This window comes from Terrapene carolina, unplaced genomic scaffold (genome assembly GCF_002925995.2).
Source record: "Terrapene carolina triunguis isolate 2854851 unplaced genomic scaffold, T_m_triunguis-2.0 Scaffold210, whole genome shotgun sequence".
Lineage (NCBI taxonomy): Eukaryota > Metazoa > Chordata > Testudines > Emydidae > Terrapene > Terrapene triunguis.
In genome coordinates this window covers 9,215,682-9,241,548 of record NW_020664561.1, presented here as the reverse complement: position 1 = coordinate 9,241,548, position 25,867 = coordinate 9,215,682, and the positions used below count along the sequence as shown (strand labels likewise).

General features: G+C 46.1%; 1 protein-coding gene across 1 annotated transcript in view; it reads right to left on the bottom strand.

The window, feature by feature from the left end:
- Positions 1 to 496: 496 nt before the first annotated feature.
- Positions 497 to 25,867, bottom strand: part of LOC113407293 (tenascin-N-like) — a 39,252-nt gene continuing 13,881 nt past the window's right edge. Inside the window, exons 5-16 of the mRNA XM_026655627.1 lie at positions 25,169 to 25,258; positions 22,329 to 22,592; positions 21,233 to 21,496; positions 18,532 to 18,795; positions 17,519 to 17,782; positions 7,900 to 8,030; positions 7,108 to 7,240; positions 5,946 to 6,097; positions 4,041 to 4,137; positions 3,080 to 3,247; positions 2,125 to 2,288; positions 497 to 643 (exon numbers count right to left, since the gene is read on the bottom strand). Of these exons, the coding sequence (XP_026511412.1) occupies positions 497 to 643; positions 2,125 to 2,288; positions 3,080 to 3,247; positions 4,041 to 4,137; positions 5,946 to 6,097; positions 7,108 to 7,240; positions 7,900 to 8,030; positions 17,519 to 17,782; positions 18,532 to 18,795; positions 21,233 to 21,496; positions 22,329 to 22,592; positions 25,169 to 25,258 (2,138 nt within the window). The remainder of the gene's footprint in view (positions 644 to 2,124; positions 2,289 to 3,079; positions 3,248 to 4,040; positions 4,138 to 5,945; positions 6,098 to 7,107; positions 7,241 to 7,899; positions 8,031 to 17,518; positions 17,783 to 18,531; positions 18,796 to 21,232; positions 21,497 to 22,328; positions 22,593 to 25,168; positions 25,259 to 25,867) is intronic.

Here is a 25,867-nt window from a genome sequence, read left to right as displayed (position 1 = left end):
TTTAACTTGACAAGATGATGCATTTTAACTTCACAATGCCCCCTTGAGGCCTGAGAAGTTACAGTAGTAGCTGGTAGCAATATCTAGTAGTGAAGGGCATTTGCAAATACGGGGGGTCAGCAACTTGGATTGTGGGAAGCAGCAGCATGAGTTTAAAGCTTGCTTGTAAGGTTCATAATGATCAGGGAAAATAGGTCACCTGTGTGCATTGGACCAGTCAGGTCCTTGTCGAGTTCAGCCAATCAGAATAGCTGTAAATGTTAATATTCCCCATCAGTCCCCTCCCACTCTGTGACTGGTGACTTTTGTCAATAGCCTCCAAATGCTTAAAGTAGGCTGGGTTGTGAACCCAGAGAGCTCAGAGCAGGGGCTGAAGCAGGCTGGGTATTGGTTACATAAGTATTGGAACAAGCTGTTCAAGTCCTTACACTTTGTTACAAAATAATGGAATTCCATTGTCAGGAATTGACAGGCTTGGCCCTGCTTGGAGGCCATTTTAGGCCCTGGTCGCCTTCCTCTTCCCTGCCTGAGACCTTTTTTTCCTCCCCAGGATTGGTTCATTGCTGGATGATTGAGGACGGATCTTCATTTCAGTGTAAGGGATGGAGAACAAATGGCCTTTCCATGGCGCCCAGTTGACCCCCTGGAAAGAGAACAAGGAATTCCCTTTATTAAGCATGTAAACCCTGGGTGGGGCACTGGGATACTAGAATACATAACTCAGATATTGGGAGGGTTGTTATTTATTTGGATTTCTACCATAATAAGAAAAGGGAGTCCCTACCAGCCCTCTGGACACCCCTAACACAAGTTAATATACATAGAGTTGGACACCCACCAGGATAGAACCCCCTACATGCATAACACATACAGAGACCTGTGTAAATAGATGTATTTTGTGTCATGCCCTGACACCAACAGACCAGGACTATTTCAGACAAGTTTCTAAGAAGGAGCCCATTTCTGAGCTGAGGTTTCCCTTGAGGAGCGTGTTATACTGCCAACCACTCCCCCTTTGAAAATTAGGACGTTCCAATTCAAACGTTCCTGCCCATTTGCAGCTGTAGCAGCAAGAGAGAGGTGGCTTCTCAGGGTATGTCTACACTGCAGCTGGGAGATGTGATTCCCAGCCCCCAGAAAGACAGACTCACGCTAGCTCTGCTTGAACTAGCAAGCTAAAAATAGCAGTGGGGGCGTTGCAGCACCGGTAGAAGCTGAGGCTGGCCGCCAGAGTCCAAGCCCGCCTGCCCCTGCCGTCGGTCTAATCCCAGGTGCCTAGTCCAAGCCATCGCCCGTGCCACAACACCCACACTGCTTCAGTGTAGACATAATCTCAAGTAGCAAGGTCCTGTGCCATCTGTGGCTTTATAGGTTAAAAGTGCCACTTTAAATTCAATCCTGAAACCAATGAGCAGCCAGCGCAGAACATGGGGCAGCAGTGACATGTGTTGCCACCACCTAATTAGATGGGCCCCTGGCCTGAGCATCACGTATACAGCGCTTTTCATATGCAACTTGTCTGAGATAATACCCCAGCCTTTTACCTCTAGAGACAAGGGTTCAAATCCTGGCTTAGATCATGAGAGAGATTCCACTATTCATGCTGTCCTTGCTCTCTGGATAATCACAGGATTCCAGTCTCCCATGGCTGTCAATCCAGCACCTTTCAGCACCACTAAATTCACTGTTCAGTACTGTGATCAGCTAGCTAGTGGCAGTGTGTCTGCAGCTGTGTTTCAAAGGATGGAACTGGAACCACTCAGTGCGCATGTGTCTGTCTGTCTCATAGGTCCTATACCGATTACTATAAATGGACACTTGTTTAGTTCAAGCAGTAGGCTCTGTGCTGTCTGGGTTGAATGCTGCGAGTTCCATCCCTGCAGTCACTCTGAAGTTACAGGTGGCCATAGTGGGTACCCTAGTAACGACTGTGAGGTTCCTGCGCTGCCATGGGTTGATTACAATACACCCTTTTTAAAGGGAAGACGTATACCTGATCTGTAACCATTGGATGAGTCTGGACAGCCCTTCCTGACTTGAGGCACCATCTGAGCTGTCCAGTGTCACCCGTGTCCCTGAAGCTGGTGAGAAGAAGCACACATGCTGCAAAACCCTGGCACTTGCCTCACTGTGCTTGTTTTCTCCATATTTGCCATTGAGGTTAGCTAAGTGGCAGTTCTTGTACCACCAGGCGCCATGATGCGACCTTGCACAGTTGCTCAGAGCCACATCGTTGTCCCTGTCCCAGGTGGTGAATTTCCAGCCATTGTGGTAAGTCAGCGCATCCCCTAAAAGAGGGGAGAAGGAGATGTTAGGCACAGCAATCTGGGGATGCCACTATCAGACTGTTGGGGGGGGGGTGCTAGGAGAGTGCAGTTCCACAAAGTTGGAGATCCCCAGAGGGTGGGAGTGAGGGTTGGAAGGGATGGCGGGGTAGGTGGTAAATGGGGCAGGTGAGAGGATTGGAAGCCAAGGGCACAGGCATCATCATGGCAAGGAATACCTGGAGTACAGATGGCAAAGGCCATTATATCATCAGGATGGGAAGTAATGCTGGGTGAACTCCCAAGGAGTCTGAATTCCAGTTCAGTTGAGGATCAGGTTGCCATTCCTCCCCACACAACCCTCCTTCTTCTCCCCACCTCCCAATGTTGTCTTCTTTGATTGGGAATGCCCAACAGCCCCTCCAATGTCTTCACAGGCTCATCTGCTGGAACCACTCCCTACCCTGGATTCTTCAGCAGGTGGCCTGCTGGGCCTGCTCCCCCAATCCAGTCTGAGGACAGTTCCGTGGGCCTCCTCCCTCTTCTCTGCCTCTTTATCCAGTGACAGGTGAGCCACACCTAGTCCCCCCTTCTCAGGAGATGGCTTGGCGGGCCCACTCCCGAGGTCCAGCCAGAAATACCAATGTATATTTCTCTCCTTAGAGAAGCACCAGGAAGCAACCTGGCTTATGGGACTTCTAATGCATCCCAGTCTATTCCAACCCACATGCTGATGGGGAAACAAGTGTCCCAGTTTCCAGTGCTTGCTTCCATTATGTGAGACCAAAGAAGCAAGGATACAAAGCATTCCTTACCGGCAGTGCCTTGGTAATTCCCCACAGAGAGCCTGTACTTATCCTTGCTTGAAGCCACCTGGAAGAAGTCATAGACAGCATAGGCAGAGTCATTGGAGGTTTGCAAATCCACCCGGATCTCATATTGGATGGGAGTACTGCTAGTGAGGTTGTGCAGCTTGTCAAGACCTGGGAGAAGAATCCAAGGTAATTATTCTATAGAGGGAAAACCAATGTCAAAATTCATTCACTTTCTCTGTTCCAAGGTTCTTCTTGCCACATTTGTGGTTAAATCAGTGGTTTGCTCCTTCTCATCCCACCTTCTCCCCCTATTTGATCCCGAAGTTACATCATACTGATAAGGATGAGTTTGCACCATCACACGCGGCTTCATGGCAGCAGAGAGTGACATCAGAAACATAGGAATCTGATGTCACTGCTAGATCAAGGAGAATAATCCAAACTCTGAAGGAACATTCACTATCTCTAAGCAAATCTAAAGACCCCAACCACTGTCGTATCTAGGTGCTGAATTCGCCAATCTAAGCACAGTCAGCTGAAACAGCAGAAAAGGAGACACAGAAAATGACTTGCCAAGTACAGTACTTTTTGTTCCTATTCTTCATGTTTCAGCGAATGCCACGTTCTCCTTTAAATCAGTGCACTAATATCTTGTGACTCCTCGCCTGGTACAGGATCACAAAACCCCTGAACTGAACCTCTTCTGAGGTATGGAAAACATTGGTTCACTCTGAGTGACAGTCCAATGAAGTTCAGTGGGCACTGGATTTGATTCATTTGCCTATGCACTTCCAAACAAGAGCAGAAGCAGACAAGCCCAGGGCTGTACCCATGATATTTCCAACCTGACTGCAGACCTGAGAAGTTTGCATATTTCAGATAAGCATCAAAATGCCAGCCAGCCTCTACAAAGCCTGTCTTTAACTGTCCACCCTTCACCTGTCACATACAGATACAGTACCAAGCCAAAATTCCCCCAGGGGATCTCCAAAGCCTTCGACATAATTCCTCCAGCGCTTGTAGAAATCCAGCTGCCCTGTGTTCCGCCTCTGAAACACCTGCAAAACAAGCACTGCTGAATGAGTCATGAACAATTGGGTAAATTATCCTCATTTTCTGTGTGTGGAATATTCACTAGCAGATGGCAATTTCCTCCCATTTATCCATGATTCCAATCTGTCCACAAAGAAGGGGCGTTAATGAGTGTTCAGAATTCAAGCTGTTGGAAAAATGGGATTGGCCAGGTGATTTCACATGCTTTTTTTTAATGTTCCCTGATTGGATAAGCACACAAGCTCTTCCAATGCATACACTTGCGACTAGAAATTTAAAATTTGCTTTCCACAAATGTTTGCCCTATTATAACTCAAATCACACTCATGTTTGTGGATAGTGAGGATAAAAGGAACACAAACCTCCCAAATGTGGTATAAACACCTACATAAACAGGAACTAGCTATACAACAGGACCAACAAGAACTTTTTTTTTTACATGTGAATGAATATTCATGGGAAATTGTTTGCATTATTCAGCCTTCACTAAAATAAAAACGTAAAAAATAAAAAGAGAGAGATGAAGATAATCTTACTCTAGTGGAGAATGGGACAGACACTGCACAGAAAGACACTCCCAGAATCACACAGTTTTATGCTCCTGCCCTTAGGTCATGGTTTCTGTGCTGTGGCCAGCAGTCCACTAGGAACTGGACTCAAGACTGCTTGTTCATTTCACATGAGCCACCATGCAGTTATCAGGTAGTAAGGAAATTCAGTCACTAACACCTTTGGCCTGACTGGAATAAGGGACCAACCAGTGAACTACTTTATATCTCAATGAACCTGACCCAGTCCCCAACCACCACACCTGTGATTAGCGTTTGCCCCACATCAATCCCAAAAGGGTTCAGGAAGCTGAGAAAGGGCCCGATAGTGAGATAGGCCACATGAGGGGATTAGGCTGGAGAAGCAACTCCTGATTGGAAGATGGAGCTCAGCTGAGCAGGTGGGGGGCTGGGCTGGACTAATACAAAGCCAGGAAGCTGGCAACAGAAACGGTTGCAGTGAGGAAGTCTGCATCCACCCTCTGTGTATTAGAGAGGGAAGGAGGGAGGCCAGGGAAAGAGTGGGACCCTGGCCCTTAGGGAAGGGCGTACCCGGGAGAGAAAAGGGTGGAGAAGAAAGCCTATTGGAGGCAGAGTAGGAAGCATCCTAGGGAGAAAGCAGCAAGATTGAACACTGAGCAGACTTTGGCTGCGTGTTGCAGGGGACCTTGACTGGAACCTGAAGTAGTGGGTGGCCCCGGGTTCCCCTACCTGCCACTGACAGAGTGGCAGTGCCTGCACAGCAGGCCTAGTGAGACTTCTTACCCCAGAAGGGAAAACCACATAATGATCTGGCCAGAGGGCTGAGTCCTAAAGACAAAGCTGCAGCTCCTGGAGCAAGAGGTGGGCATGCAGAGTGAGGGAGAGAACAATGGAGAGAGAGACCACAAAAGGAGGAGTTGGACCTGGAAGAGAGCTAATCCCCAGAACAGCCAGGAGGAGGCGCCACCTGCAGTGAGTAGAGCATGCCATGACACCACAACTGGCATCCTCGTTGGCAGTCTCAGCAGAGGCCAAGGACTGAACAGGCATACAGGCAACTATCCCCTTGCCCCTAAAGATGGTACTTCCCAGGCAAGAGTTGAGAAACACTGATCGGGAGCTGCAGAGTAAGAGGAGGGATACTTCCAGTGCTGCTGCCCATGCCATGCCTGTGCTGGCCATAAACAGAAGATTTCAGTCTCCAGGGATGTCAGCGCAGCGTTAGAGACACTTGATTTTTTTTAAAAAGTAAACAGCTGTGCAAAGACCCCAGCACCACTCACTATCCATCCGCCTCCATCGGTGGTCATGTCGCAGTACACCTGCATGGGCCTGCCAGCATCACCATTCAGGTAAATAGTGTACATGCCACTGGTGGCATTCCCATTTTGCTGGGTCTGGCTGCAGTCAGCAGGATATGGGTAGAGGAAGGCAACTGTGGGAACAAGACAGGGAAAAACTCACGTCAGCAAGTCTGAAAAGGAAGCTGGAGAGGCGTTCCCAACTGAGTCTCCTGAAGAGGATGTGGTTTGAACAGGGGCACAGGAACAATGACAGCCTTAGGCTTATGGGATCATATAGAGTCCTGCACCATATGCACACCCCCAGGCACCTATCAGCTGGAGCACAAATCTGGATGCCCTGGGTCCTGCCATGCTCTGGTAAAGACTGCCCTCCACCTAAGCTGCATATTAGCTTTACCTGCTGTCTACCTGGCCCAGGAATAGGGTCACTGGAAGCTGCAGGAGGCAGCCTGGTCCTTGAGAGGGTCTCAGAAAGCAGGATTTTTCTAGGGATGGTGGAGTCATAGATGCGTAGTAAGTACTGGCTCTCGATGGAGAGGGAGCTCACTAACCTCTCCCCACTTGCACCATTTGTCCACAATGGGCAATGCCTTTGTGACCTTCCCCAATATGACAAACTCCTGCATCACATTGGCATGAAAGGCACCTTAACAGGATGCCATTTTGATGCAAGTTTCCTGGACCCTGTTAGTGAATTTGGGCACCTCTTGAATGCCACAAGCAGTGCTTGCAAGATACGAGTTGCCCCCATGCTACTGGGATGATGCAAGCAGATCCAGAGTTGGTGATCGACTTCCCTACCTCCAATCAGCTTTTCACAATCAGTCTATCTACTATACTCAACTGGTAGGCTCTGTCAGCAACATCATCCAGACAGATCTGAATCTCCATATAAGCCATCCCACTGTGTCACCTCATGCTCTTGCCCCACTGCATCTCCAACCTGCCATGCAGCCTGGCCCAGGGCACTAGACTGGAAGTCAGGAGATCTGTGTTCTATTCCCAACTCACTGACTTACTGAATGACCTTTGACAAGTCATTTAATCTCTCTGGGCCTCTGTAAAGAGGAACCATCACCACTAACCCTTAACTGCGAAATGCTACAGATGAGATGTGCTAAGTATTAGTGCCAAGCCCTACCTGTCAAGAAGGTGTTGGCTGTCTTTCTGCTCCGGCGGTCTCCCTTAAAGGCCACCACGTAGACTGTGTACCTCACTCCTTGTCCCAGGCCTTCCAGTATGAACTTTTGCTCATTAGGACCCAGTTGCACTTCCTGCCAAAAAAAGAAAAGATAGACTAAAGATCTGCCAAGCTCCATAGTCTGTGCCATCTATTCCCAGCCATACCGCTTCCATTCTCTGCATGCTTTTGGAGGTGAGCAGGGCACAGTCAGAAGAATGCTGGTAGCAGGGTGTACCCCATAAATACAGGGTCATCTGCATATTAGTGGGTAGGTTGAGGATTCCCTGTCCCTGAAATGAGGATTTGGGGGAAAGAGTGAACTTGCACAGACCCTACAGATAACTGTATCCACAGGGAATAGACTGTATGCACATTCGCAAATGAGATACCTCACGTGCAGGGTGCCCTCCGACATGTATAAACACATTGGAAAAGCAAAGTTAAAAACACATCCCTGCCCCCAACATCAAGGCTAGTTACGATGGAACTCTTCTATTGTGTGAAGGATCTGCCCAATCCACAACACCCAGCAGCAGTCACAGTGGTATGTGCCATCTAGTAGGGCACCAGCTCCTCCCAACAAGTGTAATTAAGATGGAATATTCCACTCCCCGAGGCACCTTCCCACTTAAATTCTAAGGTTGTGCATGTGTTCTTGATAATGGGATCTGATTGGCTAAACCCAACATCCCATGTGCACTTTAAACTGGGGCAGTTTGTAACAAGAAGAAACTGAAGAGCTCACAGTACCTTGCTGGTGCCATCTGGAGCCTGGTAGGTCAGAGTGTAGCCACTGATCTGTGCAGCAGGTGGTGTCCAGGTAACTACGCCACTGGACTGTGTCACATCTGATACACGGAGGTTCTTGGGAGGGTCAATTTCTATTTCAAACAAAAAGCAGAGAACAGAATCAAACTCTCTGATTGTACAAGTACCTCTGAGAAGAAGCAACCCATAGAGTGAATCTTTAGCATAGGGCATGGAGGTATAGAGCTTTTAGTTTCCAGTATTATTAACTGGGACTCTGAAACTACAGAAACTATATTTCATGGTTAACAAGGAGGAATGTGTGAGGTACATTAGCAATGTGTTGGGGCCCAGAACTGAGATAGTAAAGACTGCTGCAGATCAGGCTTCAGATACACTGGCACGGGAGCTGAAATGGAAATAGCATGGGGTGTTGTAGGTCAGACGTGAGGTGGCACCCTGGACTGAAATAGCATAGGGTAATACCGAGTGAAGACGGGATTGCATTGGCAGAGTTGTGAGGGCATCCAGAGCCGGAATAGCTGATGATCTGAATTTGTGTTCACTGGAAGAAGTACATGGGATAAGCTCACACAATATGTGCCTGCACCCGGAGGCAAAACCAAGCTCATCTTAGGCCAGTGTTACCTGTCCCACATGTTTATGATCACCAAAATACACCCCTCTTTCCTTAAAAATGAGCTAACCAGCCTGAAAGCAAATACGTATTTCTCACTTCTAAAGACTTCTAAAGGAGTTAAGGGTCGGTATAAGGGATTGGGGCATAGCTGTCATGGCCTAGCTGTCATAGCTGGACGGGTGGTCACCAGTCAAGGATGGCCATGAGGCAGAATCAGCAAGCAGGGCTCAAAGTAAGCACTAGAGCCAAGATTGATAAGGAAGGGTCAGGGTCAGAGTCAGCCCAGGGTCAGAGACCCGAGATTGGATGTAGCTATCAGGCTGGAATCAGGTGGCAAGAGTCAGGCTGGGGCTGGAGGCCCGAGCTCAGAGATCGTTACAAGACTGGAATCAGGAGACCAGAGTAAGGCTCAAAGTCAGGCTGGGGTCAGAGACTGGAGATCCAAAAGCGAGGTGAGGTCTGGAGTTACAGCAGGCCAGAGATCAGTGTGGTTGTCCAGACAACTTCCTGGAGCACCCTCTAGGATTAAATAGTGAACATGGGCCAATCAGAAGGCCGCAGGGGGCTGTTGCTCTGGATCCTTTGGGTGGTACTTCCTGCAGTGCCTAATCTCCACAGTGCCCCTTGAATGTGGCTCTGTATGGCCACCTCCTGGCAATGTGGGAACGGACTCCACAAACCCAGATTTTAGTCCCACAGATCCTTACAGTCATGGTGCAGACATATGAATTACCTCTTTCTCCAGAGGTAAACACTGCAACACACTTGGGGTTCTCCTCCCCAAACCTGGCGGCTTTGCATTAACAATTTATAATCACATATTCCATCCATGGCAAAGCAGCTCCCTTTGCAGGCACCGGAAACATTTTATTTTAATATGTTTGCTTACTTTAACAATTTACAAGTACAAAATAACCCACATATCTATGGTCTCTGGTATTTTGTGTGATCCAGACCGCCTCCACTAACAGCAAAGACTAAGCCATACATTCAAATATCTGTGTGGTTGTTTCCTGAGTGTGAAGAGCAGGCTGGCTTTATTTTTAACCAATACCATTTCACGGTGATCATAAACAGCCTCTGATATTGTTTTATACTGGACATACAAGCATAAACAGTACAAGGCATCCTTTACGACCAGGGTGGTTTCTGACACTTGTTCCGTAGAATGATCCCCTCCTAGCTCCTGAGAAAATTTTTCAATAACAGAAGCGGAGGCAGCCGCTGAAGAATCCGTCCCAGTTTTCAAATCAATGCTTGGTGCATTCTGGGATAGGGCTCTTTGGAAACCTGTTGTTAACTTCACAAAGACCTTCATCCATTCGGTCCCTCCCTGCTTCAATCTGAGGGTGTCAGGTGGGCAGTGCTGGTATTCAGGAAAGAGCACCAACTATTGACATGGGAGCCTATGCACACACACACACACACACACACACACACACAAACACTCACTTACGTAAGGCAGAACTATTGACACAGGACCCTATGTACACATGCATACACACACACACACCCCACACGTATGGCAGAGCATCATGGACCTTGCAGAAATACTCAGCTCAATTCCCTGCTCCACAACAGGCTTCCTGTGTAACCTGGGGCAAGTCACTTGCTCTCTGTGCCTCGGTTCCCCATCCGTCAATGGGGCTGCTCTCCCTCACAGGGTGTTGTGAGGATAGATAAATCCATTAAAGACTGTGAAGCACTCAGATTCTAGAGTAATGAGGGCCATATAAGTACCTAAGTTTGACAGATGGAAAGAGTGGAGCAGCAGTGGCTTGAACACAGGGTTGGGAGGCAGGAACACCTTCATTCTCTTATGTTTAGAGAGTTTTTGTTTCATAAAATAGAAACAGAGAAGATATCTACACAGACAAAGATCCCTTATCAGGTGAGAGAGGAGGGAACTAGTACATCAAAGCGCACATAAGGAACTATTAACTGTGAATGAAACACCATATATTCAATGAGCTGTTATTCCCATTAATAAAAGTAACTATTTACAGAACTCCCGAGGTTAAGAAAATAATCCATTTTTATTATGCATGGAAGCAGAAATCCTCTCAGATTAGTACTGTGGAAGCTTGGACAGCAGAGGGAGCTATAGGGTATTGGAATCCACTGTCCTATTCCAGTGATACTGCTGTCAGCATTACCTGTGCTCTCCCAATCAATTCACAGTGCTACTGTTAAGGGTCTGAGCTGCAGGGGGCTGTTACAACTTGGACACCAACAAAAAACTGCCTCTTAGCCTAAAAACTTTCTATACAAGGTCTCTGCTACAAGCCTATTATTTTAATAATTGGGAATACGTAGCTGTTGTCTTGAGTAAGATTTTAAAGGTATTAGCAGAGCAGGTCGAGAATTTTCTGGCATTGGAAAATGCCATTTGGTTGAAATCGACATGTTTTGCGAGAATGTATCAATTTCAACTAAATTTTATTTAGGAAAAAATTCAAAGTGTTTTGATTTTTCATTTTGAATTTTTTTAAACAAATGTGCAGCACTGGGGGAAAGCTGACAGGTGCGGGGCAGTATGTGGTTCGGACAGAGACATCCCTTAGGGGAGGATCTATTAATGGAGATTCTCTATGTCCTAGTAAGGAGAAGAGGATGGAAGACGATAAAATACAGGAAGGATCGGATGAGAAAGAGTCAAATGAAAAAAAGTCCCATTCAATTACATCATGTATGACAGACAACTAAAAAGTGACAAGTTTTTAAAGTGCTTATATACCAATGCTAGGAGTCTAAATAATAAGATGGGTGAACTAGAATGCCTCGTATTAAATGAAGATATTGATATAATAGGCATCACAGAAACTTGGTGGAATGAGGATAATCAATGGTACACAGTAATACCAGGATACAAAATATATCGGAAGGACAGAACAGGTCGTGCTGGTGGGGGAGTGGCACGGTATGTGAAGGAAAGCATAGAATCAAATAAAGTAAAGATCTTAAATGAACCAAACTGTACCATAGAATCTCTATGGATAGTAATTCCATGCTCTAATAATAAGAATATAGCAGTAGGGATATATTACCGACCTCCTGACCAGGACGGTGATGGTGACTGTGAAATGCTCAGGGAGATTAGAGAGGCTATTAACATAAAAAAATCAGTAATAATGGGGGATTTCAACTATCCCCATATTTACTGGGTACATGTCACCTCAGGACAGAATTCATAGATAAAGTTTCTTGACACCTTAAATGGCTGCTTCTTGGAGCAGCTAGTCTTGGAACCCACCAGAGGAGAGGCAATTCTTGATTTAGTCCTAAGTGGAGCACAAGATCTGGTCCAAGAGGTGAATATAGCTGGACCGCTTGGTAATAGTGACCATAATATAATTAAATTTAATATCCCTGTGGTGCGGAAAACACCACAGCAGCCAACATTGTAGCATTTAATTTCAGAAAGGGGAACTTCACAAAAATGAGGACGTTCGTTAAACAGAAATTAAAAGGTACAGCACAAAAAGTGAAATCCCTGCCATCTGCATGGAAACTTTTTAAAGACACCATAATAGAGGCTCAACTTAAATGTATTCCCCAAATTAAAAAACATAGTAAGAAAACCAAAAAAGTGCCACCATGGCTAAACAACAAAGTAAAAGAAGCAGTGAGAGGCAAAAAGGCATCCTTTAAAAAGTGGAAGTTAAATCCTAGTGAGGAAAATAGAAAGGAGCATAAACTCTGGCAAATGAAGTGTAAAAATATAATTAGGGAGGCCAGAAAAGAATTTGAAGAACAGCTAGCCAGAGACTCAAAAAGTAATAGCAAAAAATAATTTAAGTACATCAGAAGCAGGAAGTCTGCTAAACAACCAGTGGGGCCACTGGATGATCGAGATGCTAAAGGAGCACTCAGGGACGATAAGGCCATTGCGGAGAAACTAAATGAATTCTTTGCATCGGTCTTCATGGCTGAGGATGTGAGGGAGATTCCCAAACCTGAGCCATTCTTTTTAGGTGACAAATCTGAGGAACTGTCCCAGATTGAGGTGTCATTAGAGGAGGTTTTGGAACAAATTGATAAAATTAAACAGTAATAAGTCACCAGGACTAGATGGTATTCACCCAAGAGTCCTGAAGGAACTCAAATGTGAAATTGCAGAACTACTAACTGTAGTCTGTAACCTATCATTTAAATCAGCTTCTGTACCAAATGGCTGGAGGATAGTTAATGTGATGCCAATTTTTAAAAAGGGCTCTAGAGGTGATCCTGGCAATTACAGGCCAGTAAGCCTGACTTCAGTACCTGGCAAACTGGTGAAAACAATAGTAAAGAACAAAATTGTCAGACACATAGATGAACATAATTTGTTGGGGAAGAGTCAACATGGTCTTTGTAAAGAGAAATCATGCCTCATCAATCTACTAGAATTCTTTGAGGGGGTCAACAAGCATGTGGACGGGGGATCCAGTGGATATAGTGTACTTAGATTTTCAGAAAGCCTTTGACAAGATCCCTCACCAAAGGCTCTGAAGCAAAGTAAGCTGTCATGGGATAAAAAGGAAGGTCCTCTCGTGGATTGGTAACTGGTTAAAAGATAGGAAACAAAGGGTAGGTGTGATGGGTTGGACACCTCCTCCCTCCCACCCGGGATGCCACCTGATGTACTGGGGTTTCACTGAGCCCTCCTGTTCCACTAACCTGGGTTCCCTCTCCCTGTTTTGTTGAATCAGGCTTTCTGGCCTCTGACAGCACACACACACAGTTGTAATTGTTACTTAGTCAATATTCCTAACTTTAGATACAGACATGATACTTGCATACAAATTGGATAATCACATTCAGTAAATCATAACCCTTCCAATGATACCTTTCAAGACCCATCTTGCATAAAATATATATCTTAGTTATGCCATATTTATATTATAAGCATATTTCTATAAAGAATATGGAGCATCACATCACAGTAGGAATAAATGGTAAGTTTTCAGAATGATGAGAGGTAAATAGTGGTGTCCCCCAGGGGTCTGTACTGGGACCAGTACTATTCAACATATTCATAAATGATCTGGAAAAAGGGGTAAACAGTGAGGTGGCAAAATTTGCAGATGATACAAAATTGCTCAAGATAGTTAAGTCCCAGGCAGACTGTGAAGAGCTACAAAAGGATCTCTCAAAACTGGGTGACAGTGCAACAAAATGGCAGATGAAATTCAATGTTGATAAATGCAAAGTAATGCACATTGGAAAACATAATCCCAACTATACATATAAAATGATGGGGTCTAAATTAGCTGTTTCCACTCAAGAAAGAGAGTTATTGTGGATAGTTCTCTGAAAACATCCACTCAATGTGCCGTGGCAGTCAAAAAACAAACAGAACGTTGAGTATCATTAAGAAAGGGATAGATAATAAAACAGAAAATATCACATTGCTTCTATATAAATCCATGGTACGCCCACATCTTGAATACTGTGTGCAGATGTGGTTGCCCCATCTCAAAAAAGATATATCAGAATTGGAAAAGGTTCAGAAACGAGCAACAAAAATTATTAGGGGTATGGAACAACTTCCGTATGAGGAGAGATTGATAAGACTCGGACTTTTCACATTTAAAGATGATTTTTCGATCCTTTGGGCTCTGCCTTCTGCAAGCTCTTTTCTCCTCTGCTAAGCTGGGCAGCTTCCTCTTGTAACTCCAGAGACCTTTTTAAAGTTTTTGTTTCCAGAGGCTGTGGTACTGAGTGTGACCTTCCCAGTTGTCCACATCCATGTCCATTTCTTTGAGGTCTCACTTGCACACATCCTTGAAACACAATGTTGGGCGTCCTTTAGGTCTTTTTCCAGATGCCAATTCGTCGTAGAGGATGTCCTTTAGGATGTGCCCATCATTCATTTGGCACACATGCCCAAGCCAAAGGAGGGGTCTGTGCTTGAGGAGTGTTTGCATGCTGAGTATGCTGACCCACTTGAGCACCTCCGTGTTGGTGACTAATCTGACCTTGCTGCACACCAGACAGTGGTCTGTGTCGCAATCAGCACTTTGATAACTGTGGATAATGAGGAAGATGTTAAGGTTGGTATGCCTTGTGATGATAAGATCCAGTTGGTGCCAGTGACCAGATCTGTGATGTTTCCAAGACACTTTGTGTTGCAGCTTTGTCTGGAAGAATGAGTTTGTTACACAGAGGTCATAATAGGAACAAAATTCTAGCAGTATCTGACTGTTTCCATTCATCTTACCAGTTCCATGTTGACCAAAACAGGTGGTCCATGCTTCATGATCAGCTCCCACCCTTGCACATATTCGTGTTTCAGAATCCTGCTGGTCGTAGAACTGGTCCTTGATGTCAGAAGACAAGGAGAGTGTTGGGGCATACACACTCACAAGGTTGACTGGGTCCTCAGATGTCAACAAGCATAGTGTCAAAATTCTCTCTGATCCATTTGTAGGTGGCTCAATCATCCCCAGAAGTGAGTTCTTGATTGCAAATCCCACTCCATGCTCTCGTGTTTCTTCAGCGCTTTTCCCCTGCCAGAAAAATGTGTAGTCTTTTTCACTGAGAGATCCGTTTGATGCTAGCCGTGTTTCTTGGAGGGATGCGATATCCACATTGAGTCGCTTCAGCTCATCATTGATCACGGCAATTTTATGTGCATCACTGATCTATTGAAGGTCTTCAAATAATCCGGTTGTCATAGTGCAAACGTTCCAGCACTCTATCTTTAAGGATGTTTTCTTTTTTTTTTTTACTTGATTTGCCTGGTGTGTTAGTTTCAGTCCACTTGTCAAGTTATAAAACTCTAAGCTCCAAGCACCCATTGAAGCAGGCAGACTGTGGTGGGACAACACCCTATTGTCTGGAGGCTGCCCAGTTTTATTGTGAGTTGGAGTTGTCCAGTGAGATACAATGATCTCTCCCACCATTAGAGACAGCCCCTGGTGCTCAATTCTATGCCAATCGAGGACGAGCTTAGAACATGCTGCCTCCCTTGTTGTGTCGACGCTTGAGGCAAAGCTGGAGTACCTCTCCAGGGTGCAAGCCTGGGCAGATGATATGGAGGCCCTGAGTTGCCCATGCATCAGGACCCCCCTTCTCTTGGCATCACCGGTAAAATCAAGAGGAAAGGAAGAATCAATACATCTGGTCCCCGATCCGTTGCAGGAGTTTCCGGAAAGATAGTAAGATGTTAGTCTTTGGGACTTCACTCCAGATTTTCTGTCTGAGTTTATTCTCATAGACTTTCATTCTCCTGAATTCACCAACAACGCAGTGGGGCTTTTCTGTCAGGGATTGCTCCCTTAGCCTTACGCCCTCCCTGGCTACCCACAAAGCAGTGAGTTTGATGAGCTGCAGATAGTGCCATCTACTCTCATTACAATAGCAGGCATAGCCTGACCTGAGTAACTCTGATAAAATATAAGGGTCCTGGTTCTCCATTGCCCTGTGCAGTCATTTATGCAAAGAGGGTGTAAAATGCTACCAAATTCAAAGAGTATCAGGATAAGTTAGAGGTCATTTGTTACAGAAATTGCAACCATATGCAATATCTTTGGGGACCACATTGTATTAAGTTTATGAATGTTTTATGTAGCATTATGGACCAGGGATTGTATGCAACTCCATTAATATAATATATGGAGATATATCTATCTCATAGAACTGGAAGGGACCCCGAAAGGTCATCGAGTCCAGCCACCTGCCTTCACTAGCAGGACCAAGTACTGATTTTGCCCCAGATCCCTAAGTGGCCCCCTCAAGGATTGAACTGACAACCCTGGGTTTAGCAGGCCAATGCTCAAACCACTGGAGGGAGGGTTACCACAGCTCCTCCAAGAACTAAAAAAGTGGGGGGAGATCACTGCCATCCCTGAGATTGCAAACAGCTCCAGAGAAGTATCACCTCCTGGGGTGGTTTGCATATACTCATTTAGGGCAGTACCAACGAAGAGGCAAGAGAAAAAGGAAGAACTTGGTATTTAAAAGGCTGAGTTTACACAGACTCAGGGCATGTCTACACTACAGAGACTACAGCGGCAATAGCTACAGCGCTGTAGCTATGCTAGCACAACCCCATAGTATAGGTGCAACCTATACCGATGACAGGGGGTTTTCCATCGCTGTGGGAACATCACCTTCCCAAGCAATTGCAGCTAAGAGAATGGAAATATTCTTCCATTAGCCCAGCTGTGTCTACACCGGGGCTTAGGTCAGCATAGCTGCCGCACTCAGGGGTGTGGATTTTTCACACTCCTGAGCGACATAGCTATGTCAACCTAAATTTTAAGTGTAGACCAAGCCTTAGGGTCTTTCTTTGGATTCAGCAATCAGACAGGACCTGTGGTCCTAAGGCGGACACAACCCTCACTGAAGGGTTGGAAGGACTTAGGGCTACCAGGGCCCCATAGGACTGATGGGCAATTTCTGTTACATTTAGTGTGCATTTAGAATCTGTTTTGTTTTACCTTTTTTCTGTGATGCTTTTGTCTTTGAATAAATGGTGCTTACTTTGGATGAGTTGTGTGGTCACTGGTAAAAACAGGGTTGTTGTCCTTGGAAAGAAACTAAGGAGCAGGGGCTTGACATTTGTCAGGCCTGCCTGGGATAACCACAGTAAAGAGCAGGGGTTTGCAGCCCAAAACTCCAAGTTGGAAGGGAGTGGGACATGGTGCCCTGCCCAGAGAGAAGTGAAGGCTAGAGACCTCAGACTTCAGGAGCATTGCTGGAGTGGACCACAGAGGAAGTGGGTTAAAAGTGCAGTTACCCTTGAAACTGCAAGCTTTCAGGGTGCATATAGCTCTTGCCTCATCTAGTTCTGCTCTCTGTGCCATTGCTAACAGCTCATAGTTATCCAGTTATCTTCATGATGGTTTGGCCAGTACAGAATTTCAAGTAGCTAATACCTGACTGGCAAAAAGTTACCTTTATACACAGTGATACAAAAAGAGATCATGCAACACCAGATAAGAAAGGGGTAGAGATATCTCCATCTAACTTCCCTTCACTCCTGTCCCCCATTACCTGTCACAGCTTTCGTGTTGGCTCTCTTGCTCTGTTGGCCTCCCTTCTCAGCCCAGATGTAGATGATGTACTCCATGCCTGCCATCAGACCCGTTAGAGTGGTGGTGCTCTGGTCTTTCCCCACAGCTATCTCTCTGGTGTCCCCATCAGCTGAGGTGTAGCTCACCATGTAACTGTCTATGGGAGCCTGGACTCTGTTCCAGGAGATGGTGGCTGTGTCCTCTGTCACTCGGTCGGTCACCAGGTTAATTGGGCTGTCAATGTCTGAGTAAAAGTGTGGATTATTAGAACATTATTAACAGATTCTAAACTGTCTCCTTGAAGCTTGTTTCTTTTGGTCTCTAAACTTTATTTTCATACTCTTAGAACTTTAGTCAGGTGAAGGATAATATGTACATAGGTTTCAGTATTCATGTCTCAATGGCTAAACATCACTCTTGCTATTGGGGTTTTAGGACTGAAATATTGGGACAACTGAAGGTCAGAACTGAGGTGCATTGGCAGATGCCCCAGCAGTGGTATTGCAAGTGATGCCGCAGGTAAAGTGCAATGGCTGAACTCCCTGGGAAAGCCAGGAGTGGAATTTTTGGCTAGGGGCTCCAGCTCAAAACTGTGCTGTGAAAGGACTTGGGACTGGAATAACAAGGTTGCTGCAGGTCAGAAATGACACCCAACAGCAGAGCTGTTGGGAGGAGGGACAGAACTAAATTAGTAGGAGTCCTACAGACTACAGTTGGGGTACACTGGCAGAGGTGTGAGGGAGAAGTGCACATAGCATTTACCCATGCTACATCTCACTTCTGCCAGATCTATTTCCTCTCACAGGAGAACCAGTTTCTGAGAGCTTTGAGATGCCTACAAGGGGCACACTCCTACAGCACATAGCTGTGTGGCAAAAAGTCCTATGTTTTATATTGTGTGTAACAAACTAGGGGGAGGACACATTCACAGCTAATCCAGTGTGAAGCCAGTCTGCTACTGTAATATCGCATTCTAGAAATCCCCCTGGTTACCTGTCACAGCCTTCGTGTTTGTCCTCTTGCTCTGCTGGCCTCCCTTCTCAGCCCAGATGGAGATGTTGTACTCCATGCCTGGCTTCAGACCCGTCAGGCTGGTGGTGCTCTGGTCTTTCCCCACGTCTATCTCTCTGGTGTCCCCATCAGCTGAGGTGTAGCTCACCATGTATCTGTCTATGGGAGCCTGGACTCTGTTCCAGGAGATGGTGGCTGTGTCCTCTGTCACTTGATTGGTCACCAGGTTAGTTGGGCTATCAATTTCTGAGAGTAAAAGCCTTGATTATTACAATGTAATTGACTGATTCTCAAGCGACTCCCCTAGGGTACCATGTCTTCCAGACTCAAACCTTTCCATACCCTTAGATATTGTGTGAGATAGAGGAAAACTATCACTCACGTCTCACTGGGTAAATACTGCTCTCGCTATCAGTGCTTCAGGGCTCACGACTGGAGGACTCAGAACTTGGCAGAACTTTTAGGGGGCCCCAGCCTGGAGTAATAAGCTTGTTGTGGGTCAAGATTTAGATACATTGGCAGAGCTGTGCATACTCCAGGACTAAAATAGCAGGAGATGCCATAGGGGAAGATTGTGGTGCACTGGCAGAGCCCTGTGGGGGAAGTTTGCATAGAACCTATGTCAGGGGTGTGCAAACTACGGCCCGCAGGCCGTGTCCGGCCCATCAGAACTTTAAATCTGGTCCTCGAGCTTCCATCAGGGAGCGGGGTAAGGGGCTTGCCCCGCTCCGGTGCTCCAGCTGGGGAGTGGGTTGGGGGCTTTCTGCGCGGCTCCCAGAAACAGCGACATGTCCCCCCTCCAGCTCCGGCTCCTACGCAAAGGGGCAGCCAGGCAGCTCGGTAGTAGTAGGATTTTATATTTGTATTTTATATAATTTAGAATTAAGGATAAAGAACAGTAATGTAGCATGTATTAAATGTATTGGTGTATTATTTGATCAAATCACGCCAGCTACCCTTTTTGAATAACAGAAAGGAATGGCCTAATGGGCCAATGGGTAGAGATACATCAGCCAGAATCTGTGTCTGGACTGATTTCAAGGCAATGACAGACCTTTGAGGGTCACCAAATTGTTGTAGGTTTAGCATTTTAAAATAAGTAAAAGAATGCAATGATTGTTTTTCTTTTGCATTGCAACTTGATGTTCCTGTTCAAAATGTTCTGTGTAAATTAATTCTGTTTTGTGTGTGAATGAGGAATGTATGTGTTAAGAGATAAGTGTGAAGGCCATTGCTGAACCAGATGTATGAGGGAAGAACCCAAGACAGACGCAAGGGTGCCAGGAGGCTGCAACACGCCCCTATTGAAATGTCAGAGGAGGGCAGATTGACGACTCTAAAGATGAGACAGGTACCTATCAATGGGGACAAGTTAGCTGTGATAAAGAATGAGAAGGACAATTTAAGAAAACAAGCACTTGTCAAACAACAATTGATTACAGCATGACGGAGTAAAACTCATTGGTCCCAATGAAGGAAAATCACTATATAAACAGGGTGCCTTACAATGAAACTTTGGGATTGTCATGCCAAGACTTCCCCAGAGCCTCGTGTCGCAACCGACGGAACCCGGCTCCTCCCTACTGGTGATCAACCTAGCTGGCCACTAGGCTGATCTGGACTGGTAACTATAACATCGACTGGCAGGACAGTGTATGTGTGTGAGTGGTGAGATTGAATGCATATGCTAATTATTGTATCTTCAATAAATGTGGCGTATTGCCTTTTCCCCTGAAAAAGATCCCATGTGCTTCTCCTACCCCAAATGCCGCCCTCCCACAGCTCCCATTGGCTGGGAACCATGGCCAATGGGAGCTGCAGGGGCAGCACCTGCAGACGGAGCAGTGTGCAGAGCTGCCTGGCCAGCGCCATGCCTCCATGTAGGAGGCAGAGGGGGGCATGCTGCTGCTTCTGGGAGCTGCGGGGGCGGCACCTGCGGACGAGGCAACGTGCAGAGCCGCCTGGCCCCACCCTCCACGTAGGAGCTGGAGGGGAGCATGCTGCTGCTTCTGGGAGCTGCGTGGGTGGCGCCTGCGGACAGGACAGTGCGCAGAGCCGCCTGGCCAAACCCTCCATGTAAGAGCTGGAGGATGGCATGCTGCTGCTTCCGGGAGCTGCTTGAGGTAAGCGCCGCCCAGAGCCTGCACCCCTGAGACACCCCCCCCACGTCCCAATCCTCTGCCCCAGCCCTGATCCCACTCCTTCCCTCTGAACCCCTCAATCCTAGCCCAGAGCACCCTCCTGCACCCCAAACCCTCATCACCAGCCCCACCCCAGAGCCCGCTCTCCCAGCTGGAGCCCTCACCCCCCCTGCACCCCAACCCCCAATTTTATGAGCATTCATGGTCTGCCATACAATTTCCATACCCAGATGTGGCCCTCAGGCCAAAAAGTTTTCCCACTCCTGACCTATATGCATTATGGAACCAGTCAAGCACCCCATTAAAGTCAATGAAATTTTGCAATTGAGTAAATGGGAGTGGGGGTAAGTCCTAAATCTCAATCTTGGAATGGCCTGTAGCATGTATGTACCTATGCCATGTTTGGCCACATGACAAATTGTTCTATAATGTACACTGTGCAATAAGCTGGAAGAAAACAGAACAAAACACAGCTAATCTTCAGGGAGCAGTTTGTGATATGCTGTTAGCTAGTATCACATCCCAAAGATTCCCCTGATTACCTGTCACAGCTTTAGTGTTTGCCGTCTTGCTCTGCTGGCCTCCCTTCTCAGCCCAGATGTAGATGATGTACTCCATGCCTGGCTTCAGACCTGTCAGGGTGATGGTGCTCTGGTCTTTCCCCACGGCTCTCTCTCTGGTGTCCTCATCAACTGAGGTGTAGCTTACCATGTATCTGTCTATGGGAGCCTGCACCTCATTCCAGGAGACGGTAGCTGTGTCCTCTGTCACTCGGTCCGTCACCAGGTTTGTTGGGCTGTCAATTTCTTTTAGAGAAGGTTTAACAGTGGAGAGATACAGTGAGGATTCTCCCCAATACTTCATTAGGAGAGACCCATCAGTCCTTCCCCACTTTTCATGGTCCTTCCCCCTTCCACAGCTGTGAAGAGGATACTGTTTCTTAGGCCAACAGCAAAGCTCCTACATGAATTAGCACACAGGAAAAAGCCCTCTTAGGGACTGGCTGCTACCCTCCATCTACCCTGAGTGCAACTATATCAGTTCCGTTAAAAAAAACCCACATCCCACTGGTGCCAGATGTGCTAAGCCCCAGTGCAGTGAGCAGCCACCAAACCACAGGGAGAGCAGCCCTTACACCAGTTATCCCTCAATGTCTTACTCTCAGGATAGTTCTTGGAAAGGTCAGAATGGTGACCTAGGGAAGGTTTCTGAGCTTGTTTGTGGCATTCTGAAGGCAAGTCATTAACTCCATGTTCAGTCGACTGAGAGGCCTTGATGATGGCTGTTTTACTAATTGAATGACCTCCATTGTACTGATATTAATGACTAGCATCTGTGAATAGGGATCTCTACAAGCACTTGTGATTATAATCATAGAATAGAATAGAATCATAGAATATCAGGGTTGGAAGGGACCTCAGGAGGCCATCTTGTCCAAGCCCCTGGTCAATTAAAAGGCTCCATTTTCACAACTAAAGGCCAGTTCAGCCTACCAGTGAGAATTACAATTTACAGGACAGATTCTTGTCTCACTAATACCAGTGTAGATCAGGAGTAACTTCAGTGAAGTCCATGGAGTTGACAAACTGGTGTGAGGTCATGATCAGGCTCCACATTTTTTCCTCTGCCATTAGTTACCTGTCTCAGTTTTAGTGTTGGCTCTCTTGCTCTGCAGGCCTTCCTTCTCAGCCCAGATGTAGATCACGTACTCCATGCCTGGCTTCAGACCCATCAGGGTAGTGGTATTCTGGTCTTTCCCTACAGCTCTCTCTCTGGTGTCCCCATCAGCTGAGGTGTAGCTCACCATGTATCTGTCAATGGGAGCCTGGACCCTGTTCCAGGAGATGGTAGCTGTGTCCTCTGTCACTTGGTCGGTCTCCAGGTTAGTTGGGCTGTCTATTCCTTTAAAAGAGCGTTTGAAAGTGCAATGTTAAAAGACTCCCCGAGCAATATTCCACCAGATCCCAACAGTCACATTCCTTATCGTGTGTAGCATTTCTGCATTTCTTTTACTCTACAGTGCTCAGCAAACCCTTTCAAGAGTTTGAAAGTATTTTCCATCATCCAATTTTATTATCTTCTACTTGGCAAACATTAATTCTCTTCCTGACAATGCAGAGACAAACCTAGCTTTATTTGGTTTACTTTCTGGTCTGGTCAGCAGGAGGGCAGATAGCTCTGAGAATACAATTAGTGAGTTAAATCCTGGTGCAAAGCCAGAGAGCAGGGCTCAGAGTGTATTACTGGTGGGTCCTACAAATATGGTGGCTTTTAAAAACTTGAAATACATTATCTGTGGACAAAATGGCAGAATTATCTTTTAAATAGCTGTTTTGAATCCAGGAGGCACTCTTTACTAGGCTGATACCATTTCAAGAGAACTGAAATTTGGGGAGAATAATAATACTCAGTACATTTCATTTTCAAATTACTTTACCAGCAATAACTCATCCATCCTCACAATAGCACCCCAGAGGCAAGTATTGTTATCTGCGGATGAGGACAGCGAGAGAGAAGGGCTAAATGACTTCCCAAAGACACAGGAGTCAATATCAGGAGTTCCTGGTTCCCAGCTTTATACTCAGAGGAATGGACTAGTCCACTTACTAAGTGCCTGACACAGGGACCCTTTAGTATTCGCCATTAAAGCATCCCAGTGACCCCTTGGCCTCTTCGCACACTACCATGGAGAAGGGAGGAGAGAGAATGATCCGAAGAAGTGGGTTGTAGCCCACGAAAGCTTATGCTCTAATAAATTTGTTAGTCTCTAAGGTGCCACACGTACTCCTGTTCTTTTTAATGATCCAGAGATGGCAGGAGAACCATCTTAAAGGAAAAATGGTAGCCTTGAATATTGAATAATTCATAGATTTTCAGGTCAAAAAGCACCATCGTGATTATCTAGTTTGAGCTCCTGAACCACCCAGGCCAAGGAACTTCACCCAGTAATTTCTGGTTGAGCTACAGCATCTCCTTTAGAAAAAGATATCTAGTTTTGATACAAAAAGTTCAAGTGATGGAGAATCCCCTAGGTGAGTTGCTCCAATGATTAGCCTCGCTTAACATTTTGCACCTTAATTCCAGTCTCCATTTGTCTAACTTCAGCTTCCAGCCACTGGATCTTATTATGCGTTTTGTTAATGCTTTCGGAGACCTAGTTTAAGATCACTTTAACATCTGAGATGTCCTTTACTGGGGAACTGTACGCAGTGCTGGCAATGGAGGATGGTCTTCTTCACCCCTTCTCTGGTACTAACTCTGGAGCGTTGGGAGAGGCTATGCAAACAACTCATGTACTGGGCAGCATCTGTGCAGCTAACCAACCTGGGTGGGTCTCTCCCAAAGGAGCTCTTGTTCCACAAAACCACTACACAGCTGGCATTCCAGGCAGCACACTTTATGCAGCTGTGTTGCACTTATGTTCTACAAATTCCCTTAAACTTCTATGAATTGGCTGATTTGGTCACACTGAAGAGAACAAGGGGAAAATATTAGAGGAATTAATACGTTCATGAAAAGCCTTGAGGCTGTGCAGCACTAGAATGGTCCTATGCAAAGCAGAGGGCGTTCAAGTAATAACCGCTAAAAATGAGACGGAATCTATGTGTTCACAATGTTTGAAAACACAGATGACAGATGGAGCCATCGTGTTCCAAAGGCAGCAGTGCTTCCCAACCCCACTTCCTTCCAAGGGTAACTGGAATCAGATGTCAAGAGTAAACAAGAGCTCTGATCAAAAGAAAAGCCCAGCAGACTCCGGCCAGGCAACGGCCAACTAAAGAGACCTCAGCAGTGCCACACCCACCCACCTATGCCATTAACAGAGAAGAGATGTGGGAAGGACGGAATGATGATTCTATTTGGGGATCTGCAGGTTTCCAGTAGTGGGGGAATCCTGGATTCCCATCTCACAGATGAGAAACAAATGCAGTCAGAGTGAGAATAAGACAGAATTGCCCTGCTGTCTGCATGCAGCATTTGATTACTGGCTGTCAGAGGACCTGGCCTGGCCAGCTATCTGTCCTCCGCACAGTGTGGTGACCAGAGCAACATCCCCTCTATATGCCTTCCTCACTCCTCTGAGAAGAGGACCCAGCCCTCTCTCCACCATCCATACATCCCAGTTGCTTCCCCTTGCTGCTGGTCCTCACCTCCCACCTATAACCCACACGCTCATCTGGACTGATGATATTTTACATAGTAAGTTACAATGCAGTGTTGCTGAGTCTCATGATATTTAGTGTTTGTATTAAAGCCCCAGCTCCCACAGTCTGGTGATTACCTGAGAATTTCAAGTTGGGTTATTTTGTTTTTTGTTTGTTTTTTAAGTTTCTAACCCTCATGTTTGTGGAGAGAAGCTTGAAAACATGAATCAACTCAAAACAAGCATCATCACCTACGGACCTTGTATCCCTTTGTGTCTGTACAGCACTGAGCACAATGGAGCTTGATCCTCCTTGGGACTTCTGGATACATACCAGTGCGGCCATTCACTATAGATGGTTTTCCTTCAATCTCATCCTTCACAGATATGATAATGATCTTATACTCTGTGCCAGGCTTCAGGCCTATAAGAAAACAAAGGAACAGTCCCAACAATTAGGGAATAAAGTACATAAACATTTTCTTAGAGAAATTGCATCTTCTGCTCTCTGATTTTACATTACAGAGGAGTTTGAGTTGTGGGACTGGGATTTGTACTTCTTGTTTGGAGAATATGTGAATGTGATGTTTTGGTTTAGGCTCATCTCTACAGGCCATACTGGTCATAAATTGTGGGGATTTCCATTTTACCCATCCTTAGTGTTCCCAGGTCTGAAATGAGAGAGTAAATTTTATTTATATGAGGGTAGAATTAAAGTTGAATGAACGTACATTGACATTTACTATCCATACCACATGGGGAGCTTTTCCATGTGATGTCCGGTATCACCCTTCAACCCACTCACTCACAGAATATACTCATGGTGGCTACCTGTGAAGATGTGAACAAGTGCTGGACTTGGTGCAAAGATGCAAGTAAAGCTGAAGAGCCAGATTCACAGCTGGTGTAAATCACTGAATTCAATGGAGTTATGCCAGTGTACACCAGCTGAGGATCTGCCCCATATGTTTGGCAATATTGAAAGTGAGACTCCGGGCCAGACAAGAAGTAAATAATACCTCCTCTTTTGCTA